The 26,450-nt window shown below is 33.3% G+C and overlaps 1 protein-coding gene across 2 annotated transcripts; it reads right to left on the reverse strand.

The window, feature by feature from the left end:
• Nucleotides 1-13,436: 13,436 nt before the first annotated feature.
• LOC123715426 (trypsin-like) lies at nucleotides 13,437-21,529 on the reverse strand. Of its 2 annotated transcripts, XM_045670422.1 has the most exons (7): nucleotides 21,385-21,528; nucleotides 20,833-20,907; nucleotides 19,114-19,265; nucleotides 18,629-18,756; nucleotides 17,057-17,315; nucleotides 16,279-16,428; nucleotides 13,437-13,648 (listed from the first exon to the last, which is right to left on the reverse strand). In XM_045670422.1, exons 1-7 carry the CDS (start codon nucleotides 21,446-21,448, stop codon nucleotides 13,496-13,498), a joined length of 981 nt encoding a protein of 326 aa, XP_045526378.1. In that variant the 5' UTR covers nucleotides 21,449-21,528; the 3' UTR covers nucleotides 13,437-13,495. The 2 variants fall into 2 exon arrangements, with proteins under 2 accessions (XP_045526378.1, XP_045526379.1); XM_045670423.1 differs by lacking the exon at nucleotides 20,833-20,907 and having other exon boundaries at nucleotides 21,385-21,529.
• Nucleotides 21,530-26,450: the final 4,921 nt, after the last annotated feature.

Consider the following 26,450-nt stretch of genomic DNA (forward strand, 5'->3'; position numbering starts at 1 on the left):
ACTTTATAATCGTTAATAAGCTTCTAGCAATAGCGATTTCAACAGTATTGTCAATTCGTTCAATCTGTTTACTAGAACCTGAGGCTGGCTTCAAATCGCGTGGTACCAAATCTCAATGATTAAGTGAGGATCGTTATTGATGCTGGAAGTTACAAAGTACCGGTCCTGGATTTAAAAAATTAACCCGGACTAAAGAAAGAAAATTCCATTTATATTATATTTTTCTAATGTGGTACGATTTGGAATCTGATTTTTGATTAGCTTATTCGAGCAATTGATGGACTAAGACAAAAGAAAACAACCTGGCTTCAACTTCCTCCTCTTGCGAAGTCCGCTAACAAAGCTTTTTATAGTAATATGAAGAAAAAAAAACATTCTATTGTCCCCTACTTCATACAAATAAATATAGGCAGTATGCTTTATTCTTGGAAGAATTTAAGTAAAAATTGCGAGTTACTGGTGACTAGGATCAATAGTGTGCGCTGGATCAGCGAAGCACGGCAAGGGATTTTCCACTAGGGTTGGACAAAATAAATATTTAATATTACGAAAAAGCAATTATAGTCATGAATTATTGTTTTATTATTAAACATACTTTGCATATAGATGTAGCCCCTGTAGGTGCATAAAATATTTAATTTGAGACTACTATTTATTTATATTTTTTGTAACAACTGTCAAGCGTCAGCAAGCATTGTTTCACCGAAAATCAAAGAATCAATTTTGCAGTTTAGATATTGTAAATTAACCTATAACTACGTTACTACCTACCCAAGAAAATTGTACCAGGAAAATAATATTTGCTAAGCGACTTCGACAGCCCTATGCGAGTACGAAGGATGATCCGCTGCACTTATTAACTCGACGCAATTTATTAATTGCTCACGTGAAGCTCAGTCGCCTGTGTGCGCAATCTTGTGCCAGCCCTGGAAATCTCTATAAATATTATGCATTGTAAAGTGCAATAATATGTTTAAATAAATTCACGAATTAGGTTATTAGACAGATATACCTTTAGATAGAATTGTACTTAGAACTTAAATACATTAGTTTTATATTACCGTAAATATGCAGTGTTGTCCTAGTGGCTTCAGCGTGCGACTTTCACCGCTGAGGTCGTAAACTTGATCACCAATGGACATTCCTTCTATATGCGCATTCAACAATACCGCTCGAACGGTAAAAGAAACATCGTGCAGAATCCGGCTTTTTTTGACGCAAAAAGTCGACGGCGCGTGTCATACACAGGAGGTCGATCATGTTTAATATTTTTTTATAAGTTTAATAAAATAATTAAGAATACTGAGAAAAATACTACACAGCACTATATTTAAATTCACCTTCTCGCAGTACGGCATCGACAGGGCCATCTATATTCATGACCCAGTATGTATTTGGCAAAAATACAGTATTTTAAACCAAGAAACCATTTCACACACTCATTTTAATACAAATGAAATAAAGCTTCAATATATTTGTTTCTGCGACGTGTTTTTATGTAAACGGTTAGGGCGGGCGGCGTTGGGCGGCGGCGCGGAGCAGGAAAACACAGTAGTTAGGCATGTCGCCAGTCCAATATTACTGATTTATGGACAATTTCATTAGAGAACTATGCGGCTGGCGCTTACACCAAACTAGTTATTTTTATGTAAGTTTATAAGCGTTTTTTTCCTAATCTTCGATTAAATAAAGTACATTTTTAGTTTAAAAAATTCACTAATGCAAATTTAATTTATTACGATAAGCATGATCGAAATTATCGTTATGTTGTTCTATTGTCTACGCTGTTTTGTCACTATAATCTAAATCTATAAGGTACAGTTTTCACTATGCCCGTGTGTAGTCTGAGCATGGAACTATACATATAGCCAACGGTGTCACACACGCCCACTTCATATGACATAATATACAGCGTTGCATAATGCATGGGCTATATTTTCACCACGCGTTGATACAGGATCCAGCCATCACTTAGAGCCGGTTCATTCGCAAATTGGCGTCAACTTATGTTTTATTTAGCAATGTGTGGCTAGTGCCAATTTCTCGCAGAAATTGTATGGTGTACCCATTTTTTGACACGCACTGTATTATTCATAATGTGAAAGATTGCTCAGTTTATTTCATGATAGAGTAGGAGTGTAACTAAGAAAATATATTCTTCGTCGTATCGCGTCTTTATATAGTATTGGTAAAATGAAATACACACTTATTAACTTTTAATCCGCCCATAAATATTTATTAATCTATTTCTTAACAATTATTCTTATTTTTAATATTATTACTTATATTATGGGTGTTTTTGTTAGTAATAAATATTATGTCTATGTCTATTAACTTAAAGATCATTTTCCTCCTAATTAAGTTTCCTGGATGATGAGAATAGAGCAGTGTTCGCCTCATAGCTTCTGCACCATTGAACTTTCTATCGCTTGTATTGTGTAGGAAAACATCGTAAGAAAACCGGCAGACCATAGGCCCAAAAGTTCTCGGTGTATCAGGCACTCAGATATAGATACAGAAGGTGAAAGGGTCAGGAAATAACAGAGCTAAAGTTGAAACGTTGATTTTTTAAAGTGTTGAGAATGTAAACTTAAATATGCAAGACGAAACGTCGCATTTGGGCAAACGAAGGTAAAAACTAACGCATGATGGCACGTGTCAACTCGTATTACTAGAGATGCCATTGAACAATCACAAACACGCAAATCACAAGTCTTTCGTTTTACGCAAATTTTGATGCAAATCTGAACATTATCTTTCAATTAAAGTTTCAAGAATTAATTTATATAAATACAGAAGAGTGAATCCGCAATAAGAACTATGACCGTATAACAATAAGATACTCAAAGTAAGCAACCAGATACAAGTAATACATTGTTTGCCTGATATCCGTCCTTGATTGAATTGTTCGTGAACGCCGTAGCGAGCGACGTGAGCAAACACGACCGTCTCCACTAGTCTCAGTAAATACATGATAAATTACATCGGCTGGTCTATAATAATATAATATTATGGTATAAAAGTATTGTATTGTATTTCTTTGTACGTATTAGACGAAACTCTATTTGTATAAAATATTTTTTGTTTATTTCACACTTCGTTGCAAGAAATACATTACAATTAAAATAATTAAGTTAAAAGGAGGGGATGCTCACTTTCGAGCTATCTCTTTCACGTAACCACTGTAAGGAAAAAAATATTAAAATAAGGCGAAAAGTGGAAAATTACATAAGATATACAATTACTTATAAACGGAACAAAGCAACTATAACAATTGTAGACAATGAAAAGCACTATAAAAAAACAGAAAACGACACATAAATCACAATAATTTAGAGATTTAAAGTAATAGAAGCAGATAAAAACAGAAAATGAATTCCATAGCCTCACTGCACTGCATACCTTAAAGGATTCGCCAAGAAAGGAAGAGTTGTGTGAATATATTTTCAAGAAGAGCCAATGCTATAGATATGAGCTATGTGATATTAAAATCATGCTTGAGGTAAAGAAGACTTTTACGATTCAACAGGATGAGATATGGAGTACGTCAGCATCACGCCGGTAAGGAACGCAGAAATGTGATCGTACTTTCTAAGACCGAATATGAAACTGAAATAGGAATTTTTAACAACTTTATTATTAAAAAATGCAAATAATATTTGTTTTTGTAAAAAAACATAATTTTAGTAATAATATCATATAATGTAAAAAGTTTATTATTCTTATCAAACTTATTGAAAGAAATAAATCGCTCACGGTCGTCATTTTTCAAATTCAATCACTCGTGTTGAAAAACTCGTTTATTACATTTTTATTTGGAAAAAAATTAATGCATCACTGTAATGCCTCGTGGAGCCGGAAGGGATAATCCAGGCTTTATCAATTCACTATAAAATTGCAATATTGCTAATTTACTAATGCGTTTCAATCCTTAGGGAATTGGTAAAGTTTTGTTTTTATATCCATATGAGATATCAATTCTTAGTTCATACAAATTTCAGTAATGTTTTTGGAGTTAGCGGACAAGTTTCAAAGCATTCATACCTAATTACTCATAAAACTTTTTAGTGTGAAATGACTTAATAATAGGATAGATAATAAAATATGTGTGCGTGTACTAGTGTACACACGTAAGAAGTGAAACTTCTTTATGACCTTATTTTTCGAAAATTTATCTACTATATGCAACTTTACGGAAATTAAAGTGAGGTTGACTTTAAATTATTTAGATATATAGATATATATAATTACTTACTTATTTTGTAAATTCACTGGAATTACAATTAAAATAAAGCCTTTGATTTTGCTGATATATGTATATAATATCACTATAGAGTGTTAGAAATAAATAAGGGTAATAAGTACTCTTTGAATTAACCGTGGTAAGGACAAGAATAATATGGCACGTAACGGAAAAATGTGACGCGCAACCTAAAAATGTGACGGTATTTTTTTCCAACGCCGATTAAGAAGTTTCACTTCAAAGAGCATACAAACCAGCAACCTTGTATAAAATCGTGTAACACTCTATAGTTTGCACTTTAGTTATTTACACTTCGTTACAGAAAAACAAATAACACCTAACAAGCGATCTCTTCCAGGCAACCTCAGTGAGGAAAAATACAACAAACGTAATATGATATGTAAAATGCAAGAAGTGCATAACCAAATCATTTTTAAAAATTATAGAATCACCAACCTTTATCTAAAATAATTAACTTGAATAAATGAAACGTAAATGATTATTATGTATGTGTAAAATAACATATACTTCTGCAGGCGTTTCAAAACATGATTTGTTTTCGATGTCAATATTAAAATTACTGCGCAAAATATCTAAAATCTTCCTATTCAATTTCCAATTTCATATTGATGAAAATAGTTAGCTTGTTGAAACGTAAAATAAATAAATAAAAACTTTCACTAAAATGTAACGTGTTGTCAGCTGACGTCGGTGTCAGTTGATGTTGACATATGACATCGGCCGATAACGGTCAAACGTTTTAAAAACAATACGAAAACAAGTTTCATTAATAACTTTTTAGGGACATAAAATTGGTATTTCTGTTCTGTTTAGACCTTTAACCCTTCAATAATAAATATGACTTTAGATATATTTACAAGTTGTGAGTTTAAATATTATAAGGTAATAAATAGTTATTAAAATACACAGAATATCCCGCTGAAGGGAGTCTATTTGAGACTATTTGAAATCAAAAACAATAAATGTTTAGGATGAATACCATAGATTACCCAAAAAAATAATAATAATAACACCGATAAAATTCTGTTATTTGCTTTATAGGGGAGTACAGAAGTTAAATGATAATACATTCATTACATCGCGATTGTCACGTCCACACGTGTTAAACGCTATTAATTGCGTTAACGACGGATGCGCTGGACACGACACCTGCCGACTCGCGTTTTAAACCAATTTATGTAAATCACATTCTTTAATACTGTTCAATGTGGTTGAATAATTAATATTCACCATTGCACATTATATTAGGGCATTTTATTTTATTATATCTATAAGTTTTTTACTGGCGGCTTTTTTAAATAACAATACTGCAATGTTAAACAGACATTCGGGTCGTATAATTGAACATTTGTCAAATAGTAATGACTTTTTTGAATTTAAATTTGACGTTGACACGTCGTTAAAGTTTTTTAAATATGTATAAATTATCGTTCTTCGTTTCTTGGCGAAATTAATCGTTTCGTTTTGGTAGACACAGATGACATTACAAACTGAAACAGACGTAAAACATAAATGTCTACCTAATTTTCAAACATCTATATATCACATTAAAAATCTTTATTTATAAATAACTAAACAATAAATAATGAAATTTAAAATCGCAAATCCGCTCAGCACATAAAGGAATCGCCTAATGGCACAAAATGTATTTATTTACCTCTGCCGAGCATAGAACCTGCGATAAACACTTCAGTGTACGCTATTTATTTGATTTATACTTGAGTTTTGAGTAAGTTTTAAATGCATTGCTCAGGTAGTTTGTGGAAAATATGGAGATTTCACTAACTTCCGGCAGCTACTGTTTATCATATTTTTGATAGTCTGAACGATGTTATTGTTTTGAATACTATATTACGACATGAGACAAGTTTCGGCTGAGACCTAAATACCTTGACTTATTAACTAATAATTCATATGGTATATTAATAATTATATTTATATCTTCTAGTTCGATGATATGGTTTGCAGAAGCACATCACGCCACTCCCAGAATAAGGGGATTGAGGTAGCTTAACAAAGCTAAACCTTCACGTAAAATGGATAAATGCGGAAAGGAGGGACCCACAATCTTAAATAGTAAATTCATTTAATTATTATATTTTACTAGCTGACCGGCAAACGTTTTGCCATATAAAAAAAAAATCTAGAGGATTTTTAGAGTATATATCTTTTGATGCCACAATAAAAAAAAAAAGTTTATGCAAAAATAAAATAAAATTTTTGGGCGGACACCATCACTAAGGAGTTTGGTAGATAGTAGCCGATTCTCAGACTTACTAAGTATCCATAAAACATTTCATAAGAATCGGTCGAGCCGTTTCGGAGGAGTATGGGAACGAACATTATGACACGAGAATTTTATTTATTAGATTTATTTGGCTTAAGTAACCGTGAACACTTAATAAACGATTACTAGGTTTATTCCAAGATGATGTAGAAGAAAACAATGCTAAGCAAAATATTGTTTAACATTATTTACATTTACACTACTAAAATCAAGTAGTGTATAAGTTAAAATCCCTTATATTATATTTAACATAACATTTCAACTACACGGAAAAATAACATACATATATTCTATATCACACGTATTCCGTGGTAAATACACAGCACAACATAATAATAAACATTTATAATTTAAGTGAACTGACTAATTCAAAATAACGAATTCGGTCATTTCACACATCGCAACTGCAGATCTCGCGTGGTCACTAGAAACATGGCACCATGTTTTCTTCCATGCGTCCGGTCGCATCTTAGGATAGGTAAGATTTGTAACCTCGCGAGCACTATTACCACATCTTTAATAGAGTCGTTACATCCTGTTTCTGTTATAGCCACTATATTGACGCTTCAATGTCCATTGTAACTTTATAGAACATGGTTCGCAAGCCATTTTGATAATAAAGAGAAAAACCAACACATTGACTGCACTCCAATTCCAATACCGATACAATAAAGGAGGCATATTCTTTGACTTTTTTTGGACATAATCTTAATAACGTTAACGTCCACTTCCATACCACATATTCCTTTAAATACGATGTTACTTTTCCTCCGTAGTATCTAAACTTATTCGCCACCTCATATCTGGCTTCTTTCTTTGAGTAGCCCAATGATTGATTGTTGTCTGTGGGTCAGCGGTCTTGCTACCCTTTTTTTGATGTTATTACAATAACTTCGGAATATGCTAACTTATGATCTTTTTGTTATGTATTTATAACAACACTATTCGAAGCACAACACGCGCATATAAAATCACTGTCATGACGTGATACTGCGATGTTCTTTTTCTTGAAGTTATTGAGTTCATTCAACTCCGTTTGTGTGAACAGGCATACTACCAAAATATTAGCTATTTACACATATGTTCACAACGCTTAAGAAACTTATGACTACGCAATATAATGTCCAAATCATGTGATTACATTAAAATTGTCGTCCTAATAATTAAAACTTTATTCAGTTGAGAAATTCCATACGTACGGTTATTTCCTCATGGCTAGCTTGAAAATATTTAAAAATAATTAAATTGCCCAAGTCCCCTGCGAGAGCTTCCGAGAAACCCCGATCGTAAAAAGGCTAAAGTATTTCTATTTAAATGTAATATTCTTGATAGATCCGGGATAAAGGGTCGTTATTGTGGAGCAGTTTTTAATTTAGCCGGGCGTACCCGGGCGCACCCGAGTGAGCCCGCCAGGATCTGGGAATGCCGAGCCTCTGGGCTCGAACGTATTAATGTCTATTTATATATTCAAGCTATCGTCAATGTATTTTTGTTCGTTCTTCATTGTCATTTCATCGTGTTATAGGAATAATAATTGATTAATATGTTTCAAATTCACCTTCTTTAAAAAACAGAAATAATGCTTTACGATATACAATGATTTTCTTACGATATTGGTAATATATAACATAAACAAATACTTAAAACTAAAAGCTCTACTATCGGCTTATTGAAGCTAAAATCTATTAAAATATAAAAAGGGAACTCGTAACGTATTCTTAAAATATCCTGAAACTGGATCTGACAGTAACATAGTCAAAAGCAATATTTTAAGATTGATGATCGTGTTCGCGTCTCATAAAGACATTGTGGAGACTCTCAGGAATTCAGCTTTATGAAGACCATTCAGAAATTATAGTAACATTATTAAATTTCGGACCTCAGGGGAGCTCCGTATACCATCGCTTTAATGAAAGGAAAATTAAAGGGATCGACAGTAATTAGAGAACATTCGGAGGTTTTCGGGTCATATTTGGTCGTAAAAGCTTTTGACGAATTAAATATGTAATCTTTTTCTTTTCTATGTAGAATAAGCCAATGAATTAAATGAGAACGAATATTGTAGACTCGTTTACGGTCGCTCAAAGCAAAATTTATTTGCTGAAGTTCAAGGAACACATTTTTATAGAACGGTGGGCAAACGGGCAGGAGGCTCACCTGATGTTAGTAACACCGCCGCCCATGGCCACTCTCAATGCCAAAGGGCTCGCGAGCGCGTTGCCGGCAAAATACTAGAGGATGACTAGGTAAGGTATGTTTTCTCCAGATTTTGGGTAATCAATTCGATGTTTTCGACCAAATATCTAAGAAGTAAGAACATAAGAATCCAGAGACGATAAAGGTACTGCTAAATTGACTAGAACACTTTTTAAAAACAGAAAATACACTTTTAAAAAGTGGGTGCTACGATAATATTTTTAGATATAACATAGTTTTAAATGTAATACATAAAGAATAATAAGGCGTTACATATATATTATATTTAGTCAATAACAAAAAAGTAAGTAACAAAAAACTCAATCATCATCATCATCAATGGTTAAACATCCCCTAAGCCTTAGCCTCCTCAAGTTTATTTCGCCTTTGAACACATTGATTCAAAGGTCCTTCACAAGTCAATCCCACCAAAGCAGCCTCAATGTACCGACTTTTATGTTGCCATAAGGATGTGTGTTCAGCTCTTAATGAACTTGTTCTTACCTTGGGGCTCGTCCGACATTCGGTGAACATGTTCCAGCCACTTCAGTGTGTTGCATTTTATTAATTGGACCATATTGGCGTCGTCAAGGATTTTATAAAGTTTTTCATTGTAGCCAATACGCCAAACAAAAATATTATGCTACATCTAGATCGAACAGAGGAACAACAAAAAAGTTAAAAGAGAAATAATTCGATTATACCACTGCGTTTATTATACCTTAAATAAAAGTATGTAAATTGAAATCATAAACATGTTTCGCATGAAAAAATATCGTGTTCGTTAAAAACTTTACTCAAAAATGTTCTATAATCAATAGTTTTTTGTACCAAGAAGCATCGTTCTATAATCAATCGTTTTTTGTACCAAGAAGATCGAAGCGTGCACCTTGCACGCTATGATCTAGTAACGATCTTAATATTTGTTCTTTCCTATGTAAACAGCTCAGCACAAATTGAGCCTACAAAATTGAGGAAGTAAATTCTATTCAGGAAACCTTCACTTCGATCGCGAGTTGATTTTTCCTATTTACTGCATTCACATACTCAACCACTAGAGTCTTGTTGGCTCCACTCGCGAAATATACGAAATACTTTTCTCTGATATAAGCGTTTGAATTGAAAATTATAAGATCATATAATACATTATTTTAACTTTGCATTGACAACCGATAAAAAAAATTAAATATTCATAATAATGTACATTCGTAATAATAAAATCCTTTATTCACTAACCAAATACATACATTGACATAATTTTAACCTAAGCGATAACAGACGTTTTAACTTTATTTTTTTTATATTTTATAGCTCACTATTTATTTATTGAATAGCAAATTGTGTATTATTATTTAGTACGCGTTCTTTAAAGTAGCTTAAAAAATTAACGGAACGTTTTAGTACACAAAACAAATGGATTAAAACTTACAATATTAACGCATTAATATAAGCTGAAAAATATATTTAAAAAATCCGAAAAGTGGCTTTGAGCTACATTTCGTAACTCCGTATATTTCACAATCGTTCTGCATTCTCGTAGCGTCCGTGCGAGTGTTTTCCGAGCGTTTTCGCAACGAATAGCATTTCGTATTCACACACGTGACCATGATTTATTTAAGTAGGGAGGGTCTATTTTAGAGTTCCGTAATTATTTTTTTATAGATACCACAAACTTCGAAATTTTTTGACAGTAAATAATATATTAGAGCAGTGTTGGCCTAGTAGTTACAGCGTGCAACTCTCATCCCTGAGGTTAGATCTCAGGCTGTGCACCAATAGACTTTCTTTCTATGTGCGCATTTAACAGTAGTGAAGGAAAACATCGTAGGAAATTGGCTTGCCTTAGACCCAAATAGTCAACTGCGTGCGTTAGGCACAGGAGGCTGATCATGAAACAGATACAGAAATCTGAGGCCCATATTTAAAAAGGTTGTAACGCCTCTGACTTATTTATTTCCTTATTTATATTAAGCGAAATGATAGTAGTATTTTAAAGTAACGATATTTTATACCACAAATAAGAATAATTATTTTTGGTATCTCCAATGGTTGAATGGAATCATGTTATCAATATCAAATCATATTTGAAGGCAATCTACAGACTACTTTTGATTCCTTATAAATATGACGTCTTTACTTAAATAAAGGAACGATTTCAGACGGTTCATATTAGTGGGTTTCTAATTCCCTAGCCCGTTGCAAGAGCCGTGCTGTAGTTTCACAATTAAGTACTCGAAAACTAAATTATTAAAGTTTAATTGAATTAAAGTTATTTAACCCTTTCAAATGGTTATAAAATAACTATTACACTTTAAACAATATCATTTTATGGTTCACAATAGCATCCGGACAACGTCAATGGTCATTAGGAGGACGCTTTGTGATAATTTCCATTGATAGAGTATTTGTCTTATAGTATAACACTATATATAATATACCTTCTATAAGGGACACATATTATTCGCTGTATTACATAGATTAAAAAACAGTTTTTATAATTGAAGGGATGGAATTATTCATGTTTGGTCGTAAAAGGTTTTGACAAATTTAATATAAAATCATTTTGTTCTTTTTTTTATGAAACACGAGGGAAAACGGGCAGGATGCTCACCTGATGTTTAGTGATACCGCCCATGGCCACTCTCAAGACCAAATGGCTCGCCAGTTCGTTGCCGGCCTTTAAAGAATTGGTACGCTCTTTTCTTGAAGGACCCTACGTCAAATTGGGTCGGAAATACTTCAGTGGGAAGCTGGTTCCATAACGGTAGTGCGCGGCAAAAACCGCCATGAAAAACGCTCAGTTGTGGCGGAGGTCGAGGTGATACGGTTGGTTCGTATTCAGCCTCGACGTCCGATAATGAAACTCAGCTGCAAGTATTAATCCGAACAACTTGTCTGATCACTCTCCATGGTAAATGCACTAGAAAATGAGTGACCCCACATCTGTACGCAACGCCAAAGGATCAAGCTTCTATACTTAGAATTACCAAATAAATTAAATGAAAACGAATACTGTAGATTCGTTTACAGCAACTCAACAAGCTTAGACAATTAGTGAAGTTCAAGGCACACATTTGTATAAGTATAGAACGAGAGGGAAACGGGATGGAGGCTCATCTGTTAAGTGATACCGCCCATGGACACTTACATTGTCCGTCGAATGATATTATTAAATATATTTTATTAATAACATTTTGTAAATTTACTTTTGCTTATTTTTCCTAATGGATTTCTTTTATTTCGTGTGTGATATGTATTTTTGATTTATTGTCACCTGTTACCACCAGATTGTGCTTTTGTAAATAAATAAATACACGTACCTAGATGAATAGCTGAACTTATTGATCTTTTGTGTTTGTATAAATACTTCAAGATTACAAAACACATTGAAGCCAAAAAGTATTTGAACAAATTCCCATAAACACAAAAGATGTAAAATCTTAAACGTATACGGATCTCGTTTGCGAACACTAATACGCTCTTAACTTTTTATTTATCTTGAAATGGTGATTCGACAATACTATGAAATATAGTTGGAGTTGGCCAGCAAAGGGCTAGTCATTTTAATATTTATGACAGTGATTGACGGTGTTTGTCGATCTCAATGATCTATTGAACGAGCCAAGGTCACCCTGATTGCTTTTATTTGATGCTTTTTTGTTTTTACTACAATTGAAGGTCCAATAATATTGATGGATTATCTTTCATCTTGCCATCATATCTATTATTATCTGTATAATACGGCATAAATTACTAGGATATTACTTCAAACGGGACATGTACAATTTATGGGATACATCGATATCCAGCGATAATGCTTCTGGGCTTAATTTTGATTGTTTTTATAACATCACTCCTTTTTGCAAAGCGGCAGGCAGATCTTCACTGAGGTCCTGACAGACCTCTCTCGCTTCCACTTTAATGAAGCGTGGATGCTCACCATCACCTGCATGCATCACCATGCATCACCATGCATGCTCGTCGGTTTCTTTCAACTTGTCCCTCTTGTTCCTCCTGGATTTGATCCAGGGCAAGGCCTACCCAACCCGATTTCACCAGCCTTCCACCACCAGCCAGTCTTATACGTCCTCTTTCTGTTTTATAGTTGTTATAATCAGTCTAAAAGTACTTATTTATAGTGAAGCGTAGAGTCTATAATATTTTTTTTTATATATTGTTAATTAACATAACGATAGCTGAATTATAAATAGAATATACAAATAGATGTTACCCGTTTCCTTCTAGAATATTTTTAGACGCGTTTAAAATTTTATATAATTTTTAACGGTAAGCTAAGATCCAATTTAGCCTTTTTTAAAAGATGTTAATGCGATTTCCGCGGGGAAATAAATAATACTCCGCCTTGGGAGCCGAACCCGCTCATTACGCGGACTGAGCTTATATTTTCAATTAATAAAATACTTTTATCAAAAAATCTATCAAACATTTTTATATCTTTACTTTTACTCATGGCCAATAAAGTAAACCTGTCTGAATCGTGTAAAGCATGCATTTTATAGGCAATTATAATTGTTTATAACTCTAATAGGTACTCTACAATGTAAATTTGTAAGCTATGTGTTGGTGTTGCTAAGTGAGTTATAAAAACCCATAAAGGGCAGACAGAAACCTTCGCACGTACGCTAAAAACATAATTAGGATCGGGTCAAACAAATCACTCAAAACATCTATAGAGAAACCAACATTGTATATAGATAATAACGTAACAATAGATATGGGCAAGATTATTATAAAGGTAGACCGGTGACACTTCGTATCCACTGCCTGGCTACGGGCACAAGGCTGTAGACGCCGGGATGTCCGGCACCGGCGCATCCGACACCGTATGACACTATGCCAACCAATTTTGCGTTAACAACTGCTGGTCCGCCCGAGTCACCCTGAAAATATGCAAATATTTTTACATTTCATATCATTCAACAATACTAATAATACAGAAATTCAAGAGAAATTGGTATATTACACACTTTCTTTGTTTTATATAAATAGGATTTTTTTAACTACGCTTACCCGTTATCACGCAAACGATGTGAAAATAACAAAGCAAGCAATTTTTTTTTATGGAATCTCGTTGTTGCTTTGAAGGGCTTAAAAAATAATGACAATAATAACCTTTAAAACAAATAATGATAGTATTGCTTATAACAGACATAATGGCAATATTTAACAATATACGGAAACATAGTACTAAACTCGGAAGGTACGGGCTACGCCATCTCTACTACGTTTTTGCTTCGATCGCATCATATTATTTCAATATAATATCGTCAATGTATATACAGACATTTTTAGTTAACATAGTTTGTTTGTTTAGACAAACCCTAAGGGAATCTACCAAGAGTTTAATGCTTCCAAATTAATTCTCATTTCAAATATCATATTGACGCAAAAAATCAATTGATTCTAGAAGTGCATTCTAAATCATAATTTTTATCTTGGAAATGAGGTCATATATAATTCTCTTGGTTTTTGTTTATATTCTTAGCAAAAGTCAAAGTATACATGGTGATAAACTTGACAAACCGGCAACTATTACGCTCGCTGTATAGATGAATGATTTATAGTATATAGTATGAATTTATACAATAAAATATATATTATAAATATGTCATAACTTATTATTACTTTAACAATTACAACTAAAAAATCTTAAGTAGTATGAAAGTACATACTAGTAATGTTTGTTATAGAAAATTCAGAGAACTGTTACTTTTCTTTCCACATTATATAAGCTTGGGAATGGCAATATCACAATTAAAAAGGTAAAAATACTTGAAAATTCTAAAGTTGAACGTAAATTTACTTGACTCGACGTAAACCTTCATGACCTAAATTAAAAGAAGATTAAAAGTATTTTAATTCAGCTATCGCACTCTGACGTTTTATATTTTTATTTGAAAACAATGCGGCAAATTTTTGCGAGTGTGTGATACTGTGGTTTATTACGACAGCTATTATTCTGAATGTCAATTGTCAAAACTAAAAGTGATATATAGAAAAAAAGTTATTTTATCTCTTATCTTTGCGCTTATTAATGTACGCAATGTACGTTAATGTTTATTAAAATATCGGCATATTATAAAAGAAAGTATAAACTACGTGCTTTGGGTATGTTTAGAATAAGTTTCAACTCGAGCCTTAAGGTAAAGTACAGAGTCAAGACTAAGTCAAAAGCTTATTGGATATCTTGCCTTTTCCCTGAGATATTTTAATCTACGTGCTTTGTTCTGTTTCCGACAATATTGTTCATTGAATGATGTCATTAAATTGTGTGGCTAATGAATATATTAAAGTATTACTTCCACGTTGAAAGTGATTAAATTAAATTACTATGATTACGGAGTGTTGGACGTCATCGAATATGTTCAAATTCCATCCAAATATTCGAGCAGAGTGATAAAACCCAATCATAAGCTTAAGAAATCAGTGGCGCCACAACCTATTTACGTCTGGGCCTCAGATTTCTGTATCTGTTTCATGATCATTTTTTAATCTAATAGGCAAGTAGGTGATCAGCCTTTTGTTCCTTACGCACAGCCAGTGATTGAACCTACGACCTCAGGGATGAGAGCCGCACGCTGAAGCCACGAGCCAACACTGCTCTTATATGCTTTTAAATGAGTAGATTTTATGCTATTATAATTAAATTGTATCACAAGAAAAGTTGTTCAGAATCAAGCTCTATATTTTACCGTATATTTTTAAAGCAACCCAATTATTGAACAAACACGACTAATTATGACGTTGCGAACTCTGTATGTAATTAAACTATGCTGCGTCCCGAATAAAACTGCACGGAATGTATGAATAATGCAATTGAAAGTCGGCTTCGTGTTTTGTTAGAGCTTTTATGTAATTAGTGTATTCTGTCACTGCGCTACTTTCAACTTAAACGAACGTTTATTTAAAATATATATTGAACATCTTGTATTCCAATATTTACTAAAAGTTTTTGTATAGCGCTTACCAATTCTGATACTAGCTAATTTATCGATCATATAAGGGCAAAATATGAACATACACAATTTGTAAATACTAGTACACCGCGATGTATAAAACCTAATAGTACTACATCACTAATTATGTTACTACAAATATATTAGATATAAAAAAAAACTATGGCACTACCTCTTGGATCTTAGACATAGACATAACATTTCTTATTAATGAAACACACGCACAGTAACACACAAAATAATAATCAATAAAGAAAAATAACATTTTTTTTTTAAAGATATCAGCCTAATTTTAAGTGTGTAATGTGTGTGTGTTGTTGTTTTAACTCGCGCTGGCTCAACATTATGTTGTGGAGCAGACGTATTCCACAGAGCTGGTCATTCTGCCAGGGATCATAACAGTTAGGTTTCTTAGACTTGACGATTTCACCGTAAGTTTAAAACACATGACCGTGAATTTACATAAAATTCCTGTCTGCCAAATGTTATTTATAATACAATTACGTCAATAGTAAAAACATTGTATGTATTATCATAAACAAATATTCTAATACCTGACATGAATCCTTTGTCCCATTGATGTATCCAGCGCAAAACATTCTTGGTGTAATCATGTTATAGTTGCCGTCAGGCATCTCTTTACAGAGCTCGTCTGCCATCACTGGCACAAATACGCGTCGCAAATAGTCTTGCATGCGGCTTTTCTAAAATAATGCAACAGTAAGACAGTTTTTAGGCTCGTCTATTTAAAGACTGACCGAACAAGTTCTCAGCTCATGATGTAAATGGACACCGGGGCCCATAGATACGCTGCTAGAAGGTTCGCAAGTAAGTTAACAAGGTTCAAATGAATTAAAAAGTCTTGTGTCGAAGTATAAACTATGCAGCAATAAGTTAATAGGAATGTCGAAGTTTTATCATCGTGGCTAATTCACTGTAACTCATTCATAATCCGTAACTAGAAGTAGGTTAACGGCGCTAATCAGAAACTTGCAGAGCGAGGGACATCCAGGCTTCTCGACAGGGGCCCAAACTTTTCCCCCACTTCTCCATAGTTGCGTGAGTATATTTAGATGGCTTTTGATTTATTATAACTGATATAGTATAAAAGGATTATCCCAGATTGATCTGCTCAGTGGTAAAAAATAATACGAAATTATACTTAACTGTATTTAGAAGCACAAAAGAAATATATATTTTAAAATAGGATCACCAGTTTTTGCGTTGATTCCATAGAAAAAATAAAAATTTCCTCTTTATAATATTATAGTTATGTAGTATGTTAGTTTAGATAAATCAGGATGAAATAATAGCTTTTCTTTATTTCAATACCTTACTATAAGATAAATGCCCCCATCCGCTAATGCCAATCATGACGCCGGGTCTAACATCTCCAATATTGCCAATCGCGATGGGCCTAGTGGTAGCTGTGACGGGAACAGCTTTCTCCAGTAAAATGAGCTGGTAATCATAGTCATGAGTGTGGAGTTTTGACTGGTTCCACAAGGGATGGGTGTAATGGGCACAAATTTTGTAGGGCGTCGCCTGGCTGCGTTGTGTCGATCCGACATATACAAATTCCGCTTTTTCTCTGTAAAAAATAATCCAGTTAAATCGATATATTGACAATATATCACTCCACTCAAACGAGTAACTCGTACATATAGGCGTTAATGTGATCCCCTTGTCTTATGCAAATCGCCAATCTTTTAACACGTCCGCAGCCTGTTGACTTTCTTATCATATTATGGTCAAAATTCACATTATTCTAAATTAAAAAAATCTAAACTACTCATTAAGAAAACACTTTTTAACCCAATTGAAGCTATGTATTATTATTATAAAGTTATAATTATTTATATAATTTTAAATTTTTCCGGCGTTTCGCGTGCTTTACAGCGTGCGTGGTCATGGTGAAAAGGTGGTAAAAATTTAAATTTAAAATTATATAAATAATTATAACTTTATAATAATAATACATAGCTTCAATCCGGTTAAAAAGTGTTTTCTTAATGTGTAAAAGCTATGTTAACAAAAGACAATACAATCTAAAATACGCCAATGTCCAAATATTTTGGATGTATGTTTTTGTTTCCAAACCTTTATTTCAATACGTTCTTTGATTTGAGAGGTGAGCATACCGTATCCACGGGGCATGAAATGTTTGACAGTTACAAAGTCCATTTTGTATTAGATTTTTATTTGTGTAAATTAATATATTTTAAATTAAATTATGCTATTTTGGACGGACTTTATTTTATATATTAAGATTAAAATAACATGCGGTACAGGTTACTAAGAAATATATTATGTGTTCGACATTCCAAAGGTTCTGAGTAGAAAAAAATTCAGACTAATCTGTTTTCTGTATTACTGATAAATTACTCTGTAATCAAAATTATAAAATTGCGTTAAGTTTGAATGAATCTTGTTAAAATAATTGTTTAACATTATTAGAAACGTTGTTTAAAAAACGTGATTAATTAATTAAAATAAAATCAACAGCTAAACCCCTGTTATCTATCTAAATGCTCGTTTATTTTACAGACCAAGGGGCAAACCAGCAAGAGGTTCACCTGATGTTAAGTGATATCAACCAACCACTCACAATGCCAGAGTGCCTTGTCGGCCTTTTAAGAAATGGTATGCTCTTTTTAAGGACCCTAAGTCGATTTGTTCGTCGTTGTTGTTGTTTGTCGTTCCACAAAGCGGTGCTCAGCACCAAGCAGAAATGGTCTCTTTTGAAACGACGGACAACAATTATTTCTGTATTTTTTCTACCATGACTATTCTAGATTCATCATTTGTAAACGAAAGAAATTGAGACATAAAAACATTGTCATAGCTGCCACTATGTATTATTTTACAATAGTTTGTCAATAATTCTTTGTCAGTTACACTTACTTACAGTGGGCTGCGGTGATCACCCACTCAGGAGCTATAAGTGTCCCACCGCAGTACTTGCCATATAGAACCTGGTACGGAACTTCTTTTATGTCCACCAACTGACCACCGACTATACGCCAGCCAATCTGTAATCAATATTTACGTTTTACTGTAGTGCTTTTTCTTTTAATAACTCCTGTAATTTATGACTGATCGATCGTCAACAAGCTACGTGAACATAACATATACGTGGCGGTTGGGACGAGAATTTGTGATCGCCAGTCAGTGGACAGCCAGACAGCTTTAAGTTCAAACCCTTTTTTTATTTTCCCATTAAATTATTTGCGCAGGCGGATATTAACGGTTCTTTATAAAAAAAACCTTAGTGTCTTGTTTTACTCTGTTTATATGTTTTTGTCTTTTGTTATCAAATATTTAAATTGTCGAAAATTGACAAAATATTTTCTACGATTATTTTAATAGCACAAAAATTATATACTCACATCAACGCTACCATCAAAATCGTAGTAACGCGAGTAGGTATCTGCGGCAAGAACTTCGTGGTGGTAATAGTAGGTTCTAGGTGGAATAGTTCTTGTTATGTAGATTCGGTAGTACTGCTGCATGCACTCTATATTAAGGAGTCCTGTATATTCTAAGAACAACAACGTACCATTAAAATCAAATATTTCCCCCTTATTCATAAGAACATCACGTTATAACTTAAGTCCACATCCGTCTCACATAATAGCGTAACACAATTTTACTGAAACAGCCAAAGATAATATAAGTGCAGACTGATTTAATATTGATTAATAATATTATTTTTCATTGCATATAATTGCCGCTCAAAGTGTGGATCAAACATTCTGAATAATCCCAGCCGAAATCTTAACAGTGTAATAATCTTATACATAGTGTAGCGGCAAAGACAAAGAAAAGTAAAAGTAAGTAGACTGAGGAGTAATCCTCCATCGTTTCACTTGTCTCTGTGGGAGAAGACCACAAATGAAAATGTACACCCAAGTGTAAGCACAAGAAGCGTGAACTTGCGTCGGTTGCAAGTTTTCAAAGCCAAAAGCAAAAGAAAGAGAAACCAAGTGTTTTTTTTTTGGGAATGGGTGCGATAAGGACAGAAAACAAGAACAGAGACGACTATAGATACTTGGATAGCGTGAACACATAGCTTTATACCTGAGTAACACTGTTTTTTTTTAGAAAATGAAGAATGGCTTAATGTAGAAAGTTGCCAATACTTTTATTGTTTTTCGAAGTAATCTCCGTTCCTACTTAGGGGTCTTCTTCTTAAGTAAGGGTCTCTTCTACAGCATTTTCTTACGCTTTCACCGCATCTTCAGAGCTCGTAAAGCGAATACTTACCTCGAATTTTATCATTAGATCTTGGGAATAAATGAAAGTAGCAGTACAATGCAATATACTAAATTAGGTTTCCAAAGAGTTCTAAAATTGAAATTCAAAAAAAGTTTTCATAACTGGCAATGTTTCTAACTGGCCAGTTCTAAACATTTTCAGTGTTACCCACGTATAGCGGTTGTATAAATATATTTTAAAAGTCACATGAGTGATAAAGATAAAACATTAATTTGATAAAGACACTAGGCTTCCTAGTCAAATGTTAGAGCGAAATAAAAAAATCTAAACAAGTCTCAGTACTTTTTTAGATTTTTTGTACTACGTACATTATAAAAAGGGAAGGCTTAAAATATTGTATGGTACAAATAAACTTAAATCATGTATCGCGCATTTTGTTAGGATAATCTTCAAAACTTAATAAGCATATATTATTACAATAATTATTAAAAAATTAATATAATATCTTTTTATTTATCCATTTTTAATTATTATTAGTAAGTATGTAGATAAAAAATTGTATTTTTTTATTATCTAAATAAATTACATACATTATACAAAATAAATAGAACACTTAAATGATCTAAAAAGTTTGGTCTCTGTGGCAGCATTTTGCCGCGCACAAGCAGTGTGTCAATGTCTCAACTTAGGGTTATCCAAGAAATTGTTAATAAATTGTTAAAGCCAATTGTTAAAAGGCATTGTATTCGCGAGCCCTTAGGCTTTGAGAGTGTCCATGGACGTCGGTATCACTTAACATCAGGTGAATTTACAAGCTTAACTTCTTCGTTAAGCGTGGAAAACACCATCAATTATTATTAATAAGTACAGATAGCTAATGTTAACATTACCTTTTACTTGGGGTGTCCAATCCATAGCATAATCTCTACCATTTATTACTGTTTTTGTGTGACTTGTTTGCTCGTCTGTGACAGTATGAAATGTATTTTTTAATCTATATCAGCATTTTATTTCAACTTATTCCGTAATAAAATAAAAATAGTATTACTTATCATTATTATATTTATAAAACTGGTTTATTAACAAGGGTTTAAGGTAAAATAACTAAATTTTAACAAAAAAACTTTATATAAACTGTGCGGATTGAAGTCACCAATAAAGTGTATTTTTTGTAATTGTAATTTGTGAAAATGTAAATTTAAACAAATATAAGGGCGTTACTTAGTAAATATTAGTTGAATACTAAAATATATGTATTTCTACGACGTTAGGCAAGGCTCATCTTCAAAATTATCTACAAAACATCTTATTATATAAAAGCTGATAAGACAAATAAATTAAAATAATATTAAATCACAGAACAAAAGACGTATTAATACAAACTTGAAACCCTTTATAGATATATAAACGTATATAAAAAGCAGTGAGCGTCTTATATTTACCATAATCTTGACCTAAAGAACAAACAATAAACACTAGTAACACAATCAATCGACGACACAACATGATGTCTACAAACACACAAACATACTTGCACACGGGGTAGTACCGGTTATAATTCAATCTACACGCTTTGCTATGTAATTATATTTATGAGGAAGTTAATCTGACTTCTAGTGACATTATAATAAATCAACCTAAATAATCAACTTATATATTCTGTATGAGTTAAACGGTTACTTTAAAAATCTATTATTTAGTTATAGTTGCGTGTTATATTGAGTTTTTTTTGTTAATTAATTATGCACTTCTTGTACTTTACCCTCTGTAGGTGTTTCTTTTTTTATCGTCTCATATTAGGGTTGCCTGGAAGAAATTGCTTGTTAGCGATAAGGCCGCCTAAATAAATAAATAAATACTATGTTCTAGTATTTAAAATATCTTACGACTTACGATATTTAGAAATAAATTTTATTCTAAAGTATATTTTTATCTATTTTATATACATCTTTATGATATAAAAGTTTGTATTGATAAATACATATTTTTGCAATCGTCGCAAAAAAAACTATACATAACATAACAATAATGTTTTTATTATTCATAAAAATGTATAAATCAGTGGCGCGAATACCTTAGTTAGGTCTGCGCGTCAGATTTCTGAATCTGTTTCAAGATCAATATAATAAGCAAGTATGTAAACAGCCTCCTGTGCCTGACACACGCCGTTGTCTTTAGGTCTAAAACATACCGGTTTTAATATAACACACCCGATACTTTAATACTATACCTGTATCTTTATTATCCACATGTTGGTATAATTCACAATTTTATTTTAGTATAAACGTAATTAAATAGTTTAATTTAGTTTTTTACGAATAAAGGCATTAGTGTATAATAGTAGATAAAGTACATTTAGAGTTATATATTATGTAAATCAACGATATTCACGCGCTAAAATAGCTGATATCAACAACCTTCGCGGTATTCAAAGATATCAACTTTATCAAGACAATTATTATTTACCTGAATTTCATAGAATTTTTTTCTTTGCTTGCTTGCTTTGCATGTAAACATCGGACGTGATTGTCGGCACCTTGAAGACCGTTTTCAGTTGTACAATCGCAATTTGGTAGGAAAAAGCCCGCATTTTCACGAAAATGGAAATCTTTCTCGTTGCTGCATTGAACATTTTGTTTGTTCGCAACTTTTCTCAGAACTACTTCAGATTTAAACGTCTTCATTACTAGTTTCGTCTCGTGGACTTGTTTGCAGTTACTAAATTTAAAATCGCGATAAAGTTAGACAGCCTTTTTTATGTAAAGCTTTGGTATGGTATGGTTGGTGGACTTATTTTCCGCACTCAGACTTATAATTGGTCCGTTGTACGTTAAGTTCTGGCTCATTTAGCCAGCCTAGCTCCTACCAGAAGCATAAATATCTCCTGGGCACTGCACAGGCTTCACGGAGCGACCTCACTGTTCCGAGGATTTTTGTGCGTTGTTTAGCCACAGTCTTGCATTGCAAGACTACGTGGGTGACAGATTCCTCTGCGCTGAAACAGCCTCTGCAGGGCTGTCGCGCCTTGGACAAAAGATGTTTATTAATTATGTAAGGCTTTATATAATAATAATTAATAATATCATAGTTATCGTTTAAAGTTTAAAGGCAAGTGAGACACTTCGATAATAGTTTTACGAACAAGTATTCGCTCATTTCCATTCGTTTGTGGAATGCTCTGTGAAACGCGTGCAGTCCTCGAATACAAGAAATTCGTTTAAGAAACATCTAAGGAGACTCTAACACTTGTATCCTTTTGTCATAATTTTATCGTACCATGTGGTTGTTATTTATGAGTATTAATTTATAACTTTTAATATTGCTTTTCTGGGTTGTTAAATCGGACAATCGGACCTTGGCTTTGGCCGTCGTTCGTTGTGAGCGAAGAACAAAGTAAGGGGCCTCGCCTTCTCCTGTGAAGGCGGTTCTTCATCATCTCTTATCACATCTCTAGCAAACTAAACCTTCGGCGTTATATAACTGAATTTTCAACTCTCTATAACCGAATGATCTGAAAATTCATCAGAACTAACTGACTAGTCACAGTTTACAGTTGTTACATATAACCGTAGAAATAATTGATTATTTGTAATCATATATAAAGTCTTATGTTGTGGTGTATAAGAAAGTTTATCTATCATGAAAAAAAAATTAACACAAATGAATTTTGCAATTCTCAATTATTAGGTCCTTACATATGAAATTGGCGTTTTGTATGGGAGGAACAAAAAGTCGAATATTTTTAAATATAATATATTTAATTAATCAAAGTATGAACATTTCATTGATCCTTTTACTAAAAAAAACAGTCAGACGGGAATCAATAAAATCTGTGAAGGCGATTTGGACTGCCCCATCAGAGTTAAATTTTTCCCTTGCATGAAGTTGTCCAAATTTCGAAAAAAAAGGTAATCTGTTGGAGCAAGGTCCGGGGAGTACGGAGGATGTCTTAGACATTCCAATTGAAGCTCTTCTAATTTGGTAGCCGTCTGTTGTGCAGTGTGTGGTCTAGCGTTGTCGTGAAGTAGCAGTGGCGTGCAGCGATTGATCAGCCTAGATTGATTAGCCGCTAGCTTTTCCATCATGGATTGCAATTGCTGACAATAGACATCAGCCGTAATAGTCTGGCCAGATTTGAGAAAACTGCAATGAACAATACCGGCACTAGTCCACCAAACGCTTACAAGTAACTTTTTTGGGGTTAATTTTCGCTTGGGGCAGGATTTGGCTGGCTGGCCAGGATCCAACCATTTTTCATCACTAGTAATGATTCGGTTTTCAATAGCTTCATTATTGTGCCGGTTCAGTAATGTAACGCAGCAGTCGACGCGCGTTTGCCGGTTTGCTTCAGTAAATTCGTGAATTGAATCTTCCCAATTTGCTTCAAGTGAATTAAAACAGTTTTATCACTAACACCGCAGCCTACAGCTAACTCGGACGTGGTTTGCGATGGATCCGATTCCACAATAGTCTTCAATACTTCATTATCAACTTGGGTCTCAGGCCGTCCACGGGGCTTGTTCTGCAGGTCGAAATTTCCAGACGTAAACGTTGGGACAAAAAACCAACTGTGTTTTCTTTTGCAACATGACCGCCATACACATCATTCACCCTTCGAGTCGTTTCCGCGTTGAACGTCTAATGTGCTGATTAAAATACCAACTTCGTTCCAAATACATTGATTTGCGAGTTATCAATAAATTTACTATTACTTACAAAGAAGTAGTTTTATTTCGCGTGAAAATAGTTTATATATTAAGAAACATAAAAATCTACAAAAATGTTACGAACACCCTTATCTAAATGCTATTATGATTTGTATCACAAGCGGGGAGGCACCAAGCCATTCGAGATTTACAAAATAAAAACCATAAATTATCGCTCTTTTTTGTTTCCCTCGCCATATCGTGTTGTGGGGATTACTTTTTTCTTATAAATTACACAGCACAAAATATTTGTAGAAAATTATATTATATCAAGTTAAATAAAATAAATGTTTTTTTTTATTTATTACCACCACAGACTAAGACTAAGATTTAAGAGTCAAATCTGTACATATGTCAAAATCTAATACGCTTTTGACAGAGTCATACGTAACGCTCAACTCTGAATCTACCCTCAACGGCATCGGACAAACTGCAGATGGAAGTGCGATAGGTTAGGGAGGGTATAGGACGATTAGATAAAGCGAGATATTTTTCAAAGAATGTGATATTTTTGACCTCTGGGTGTTAAAACTATTCTGGCGAATAAGCTACCGGTAAGTGACGAAATGGCATGCCACTAGAGATCGTTACGTCGTTAAACATATCTAGTTGGTGGTGATAACTGTTATTCAATTCACACAATAATCTGCTGTGAATAAAATAATTGCCAGAATTAATTCAAGTTTATTAAAACAGTTCTTGTGTTGTATAAGATAAAATTAATGAAATTAATGATTTAAAAATGTATTGTATAAATTTACTTGCCTTTTTTTCGTGGTTTACGCATGCCACGCGTGCGTGTGTCCTGTTGTCCGCATCCCGCCACTAAACTTAGTCGCCAAGTCAACAAATTGTTACAAACTGTTCGCTCATATAATTTAATGATATTATAGGAGAGAAAAATATCACCCTATATATTGCAATCGTAAGTAACCCTTGAAATGCCATAACTGAGAATGCGACGAATGTACGAGTGGTTTCAATGTTCTTGGCTCAGGAAGTAACTACATTAGACGGGACAGCGGATGGATGTTAGACTTACGTACGGCATGTGACAGCCTCTCTTTCTGTTTTATTCATATACTAAACAATGCGTTTATTCGATTTACAGGTTTTGATTAACAAGAGGGACAAGGTTGTCTTCAAATAAGAAACAATTATTTTTACACACGTCGAATTTGGTGGGAATACAATTACCTCAAATCGCTTAAAAATTAAGGTTCTTAACTTTTTTCATCTCCTACCTTGATCAGCTTGGGAATATTGACATGTAATGTAATCTATATGTGTTACGTACACAACTGCTGGCGAGATTTGTACGTGAGAATAGTGTATGAAGCGTTACTATTACACCCACACACTCACTCTTGCACTCACGCATTTTGAAAAGCATAAAAAATAAATAAAATATGTAATTAAATTAGGTATATATATTTATTTTTTTAAGAAATGTATAATTAAGTTTGTGTGTGTGTTTAAAAGAGCTGGGAACCATGACACATGTATTTTTTACTTAAAAGGGTTCCCAAATATTACACATTATAATACGTGTGTACATAATGAATAAACATTTTTTTTAACTTTATTTTAAAAAACAATATATTTTACATAAAATTACACTAGCACTTTTTTACATAACGTTTGTTTCACAAACGCTCCGCTTGTGTACATGTCCAAGGCTGAAAAGCAGGAATCAATTCCATGCCCCCCACCGGGCAACGTCAGAAAGCAGTAAAATAAAGTGGAGGGGCGATGTCAGATAAGAGCGCTTTGTTAGGGAGCATCGTAAAAGGAGAACGATT

The sequence above is a fragment of the Pieris brassicae genome, chromosome 10, assembly GCF_905147105.1.
Source record: "Pieris brassicae chromosome 10, ilPieBrab1.1, whole genome shotgun sequence".
NCBI lineage: Eukaryota > Metazoa > Arthropoda > Insecta > Lepidoptera > Pieridae > Pieris > Pieris brassicae.

Excerpts from the sequence above, each read along its gene's own strand:
- LOC123715426 (XM_045670422.1), bottom strand. The coding sequence starts at position 21,448 with ATGTTGTGTCGTCGATTGATTGTGTTACTAGTGTTTATTGTTTGTTCT. Across the intron at positions 19,266-20,832 it reads TTGGACACCCCAAGTAAAAG|AATATACAGGACTCCTTAAT; the intron begins GTAATGTTAACA and ends TGTTGTTCTTAG. Across the intron at positions 18,757-19,113 it reads ATTTTGATGGTAGCGTTGAT|ATTGGCTGGCGTATAGTCGG; the intron begins GTGAGTATATAA and ends TATTGATTACAG.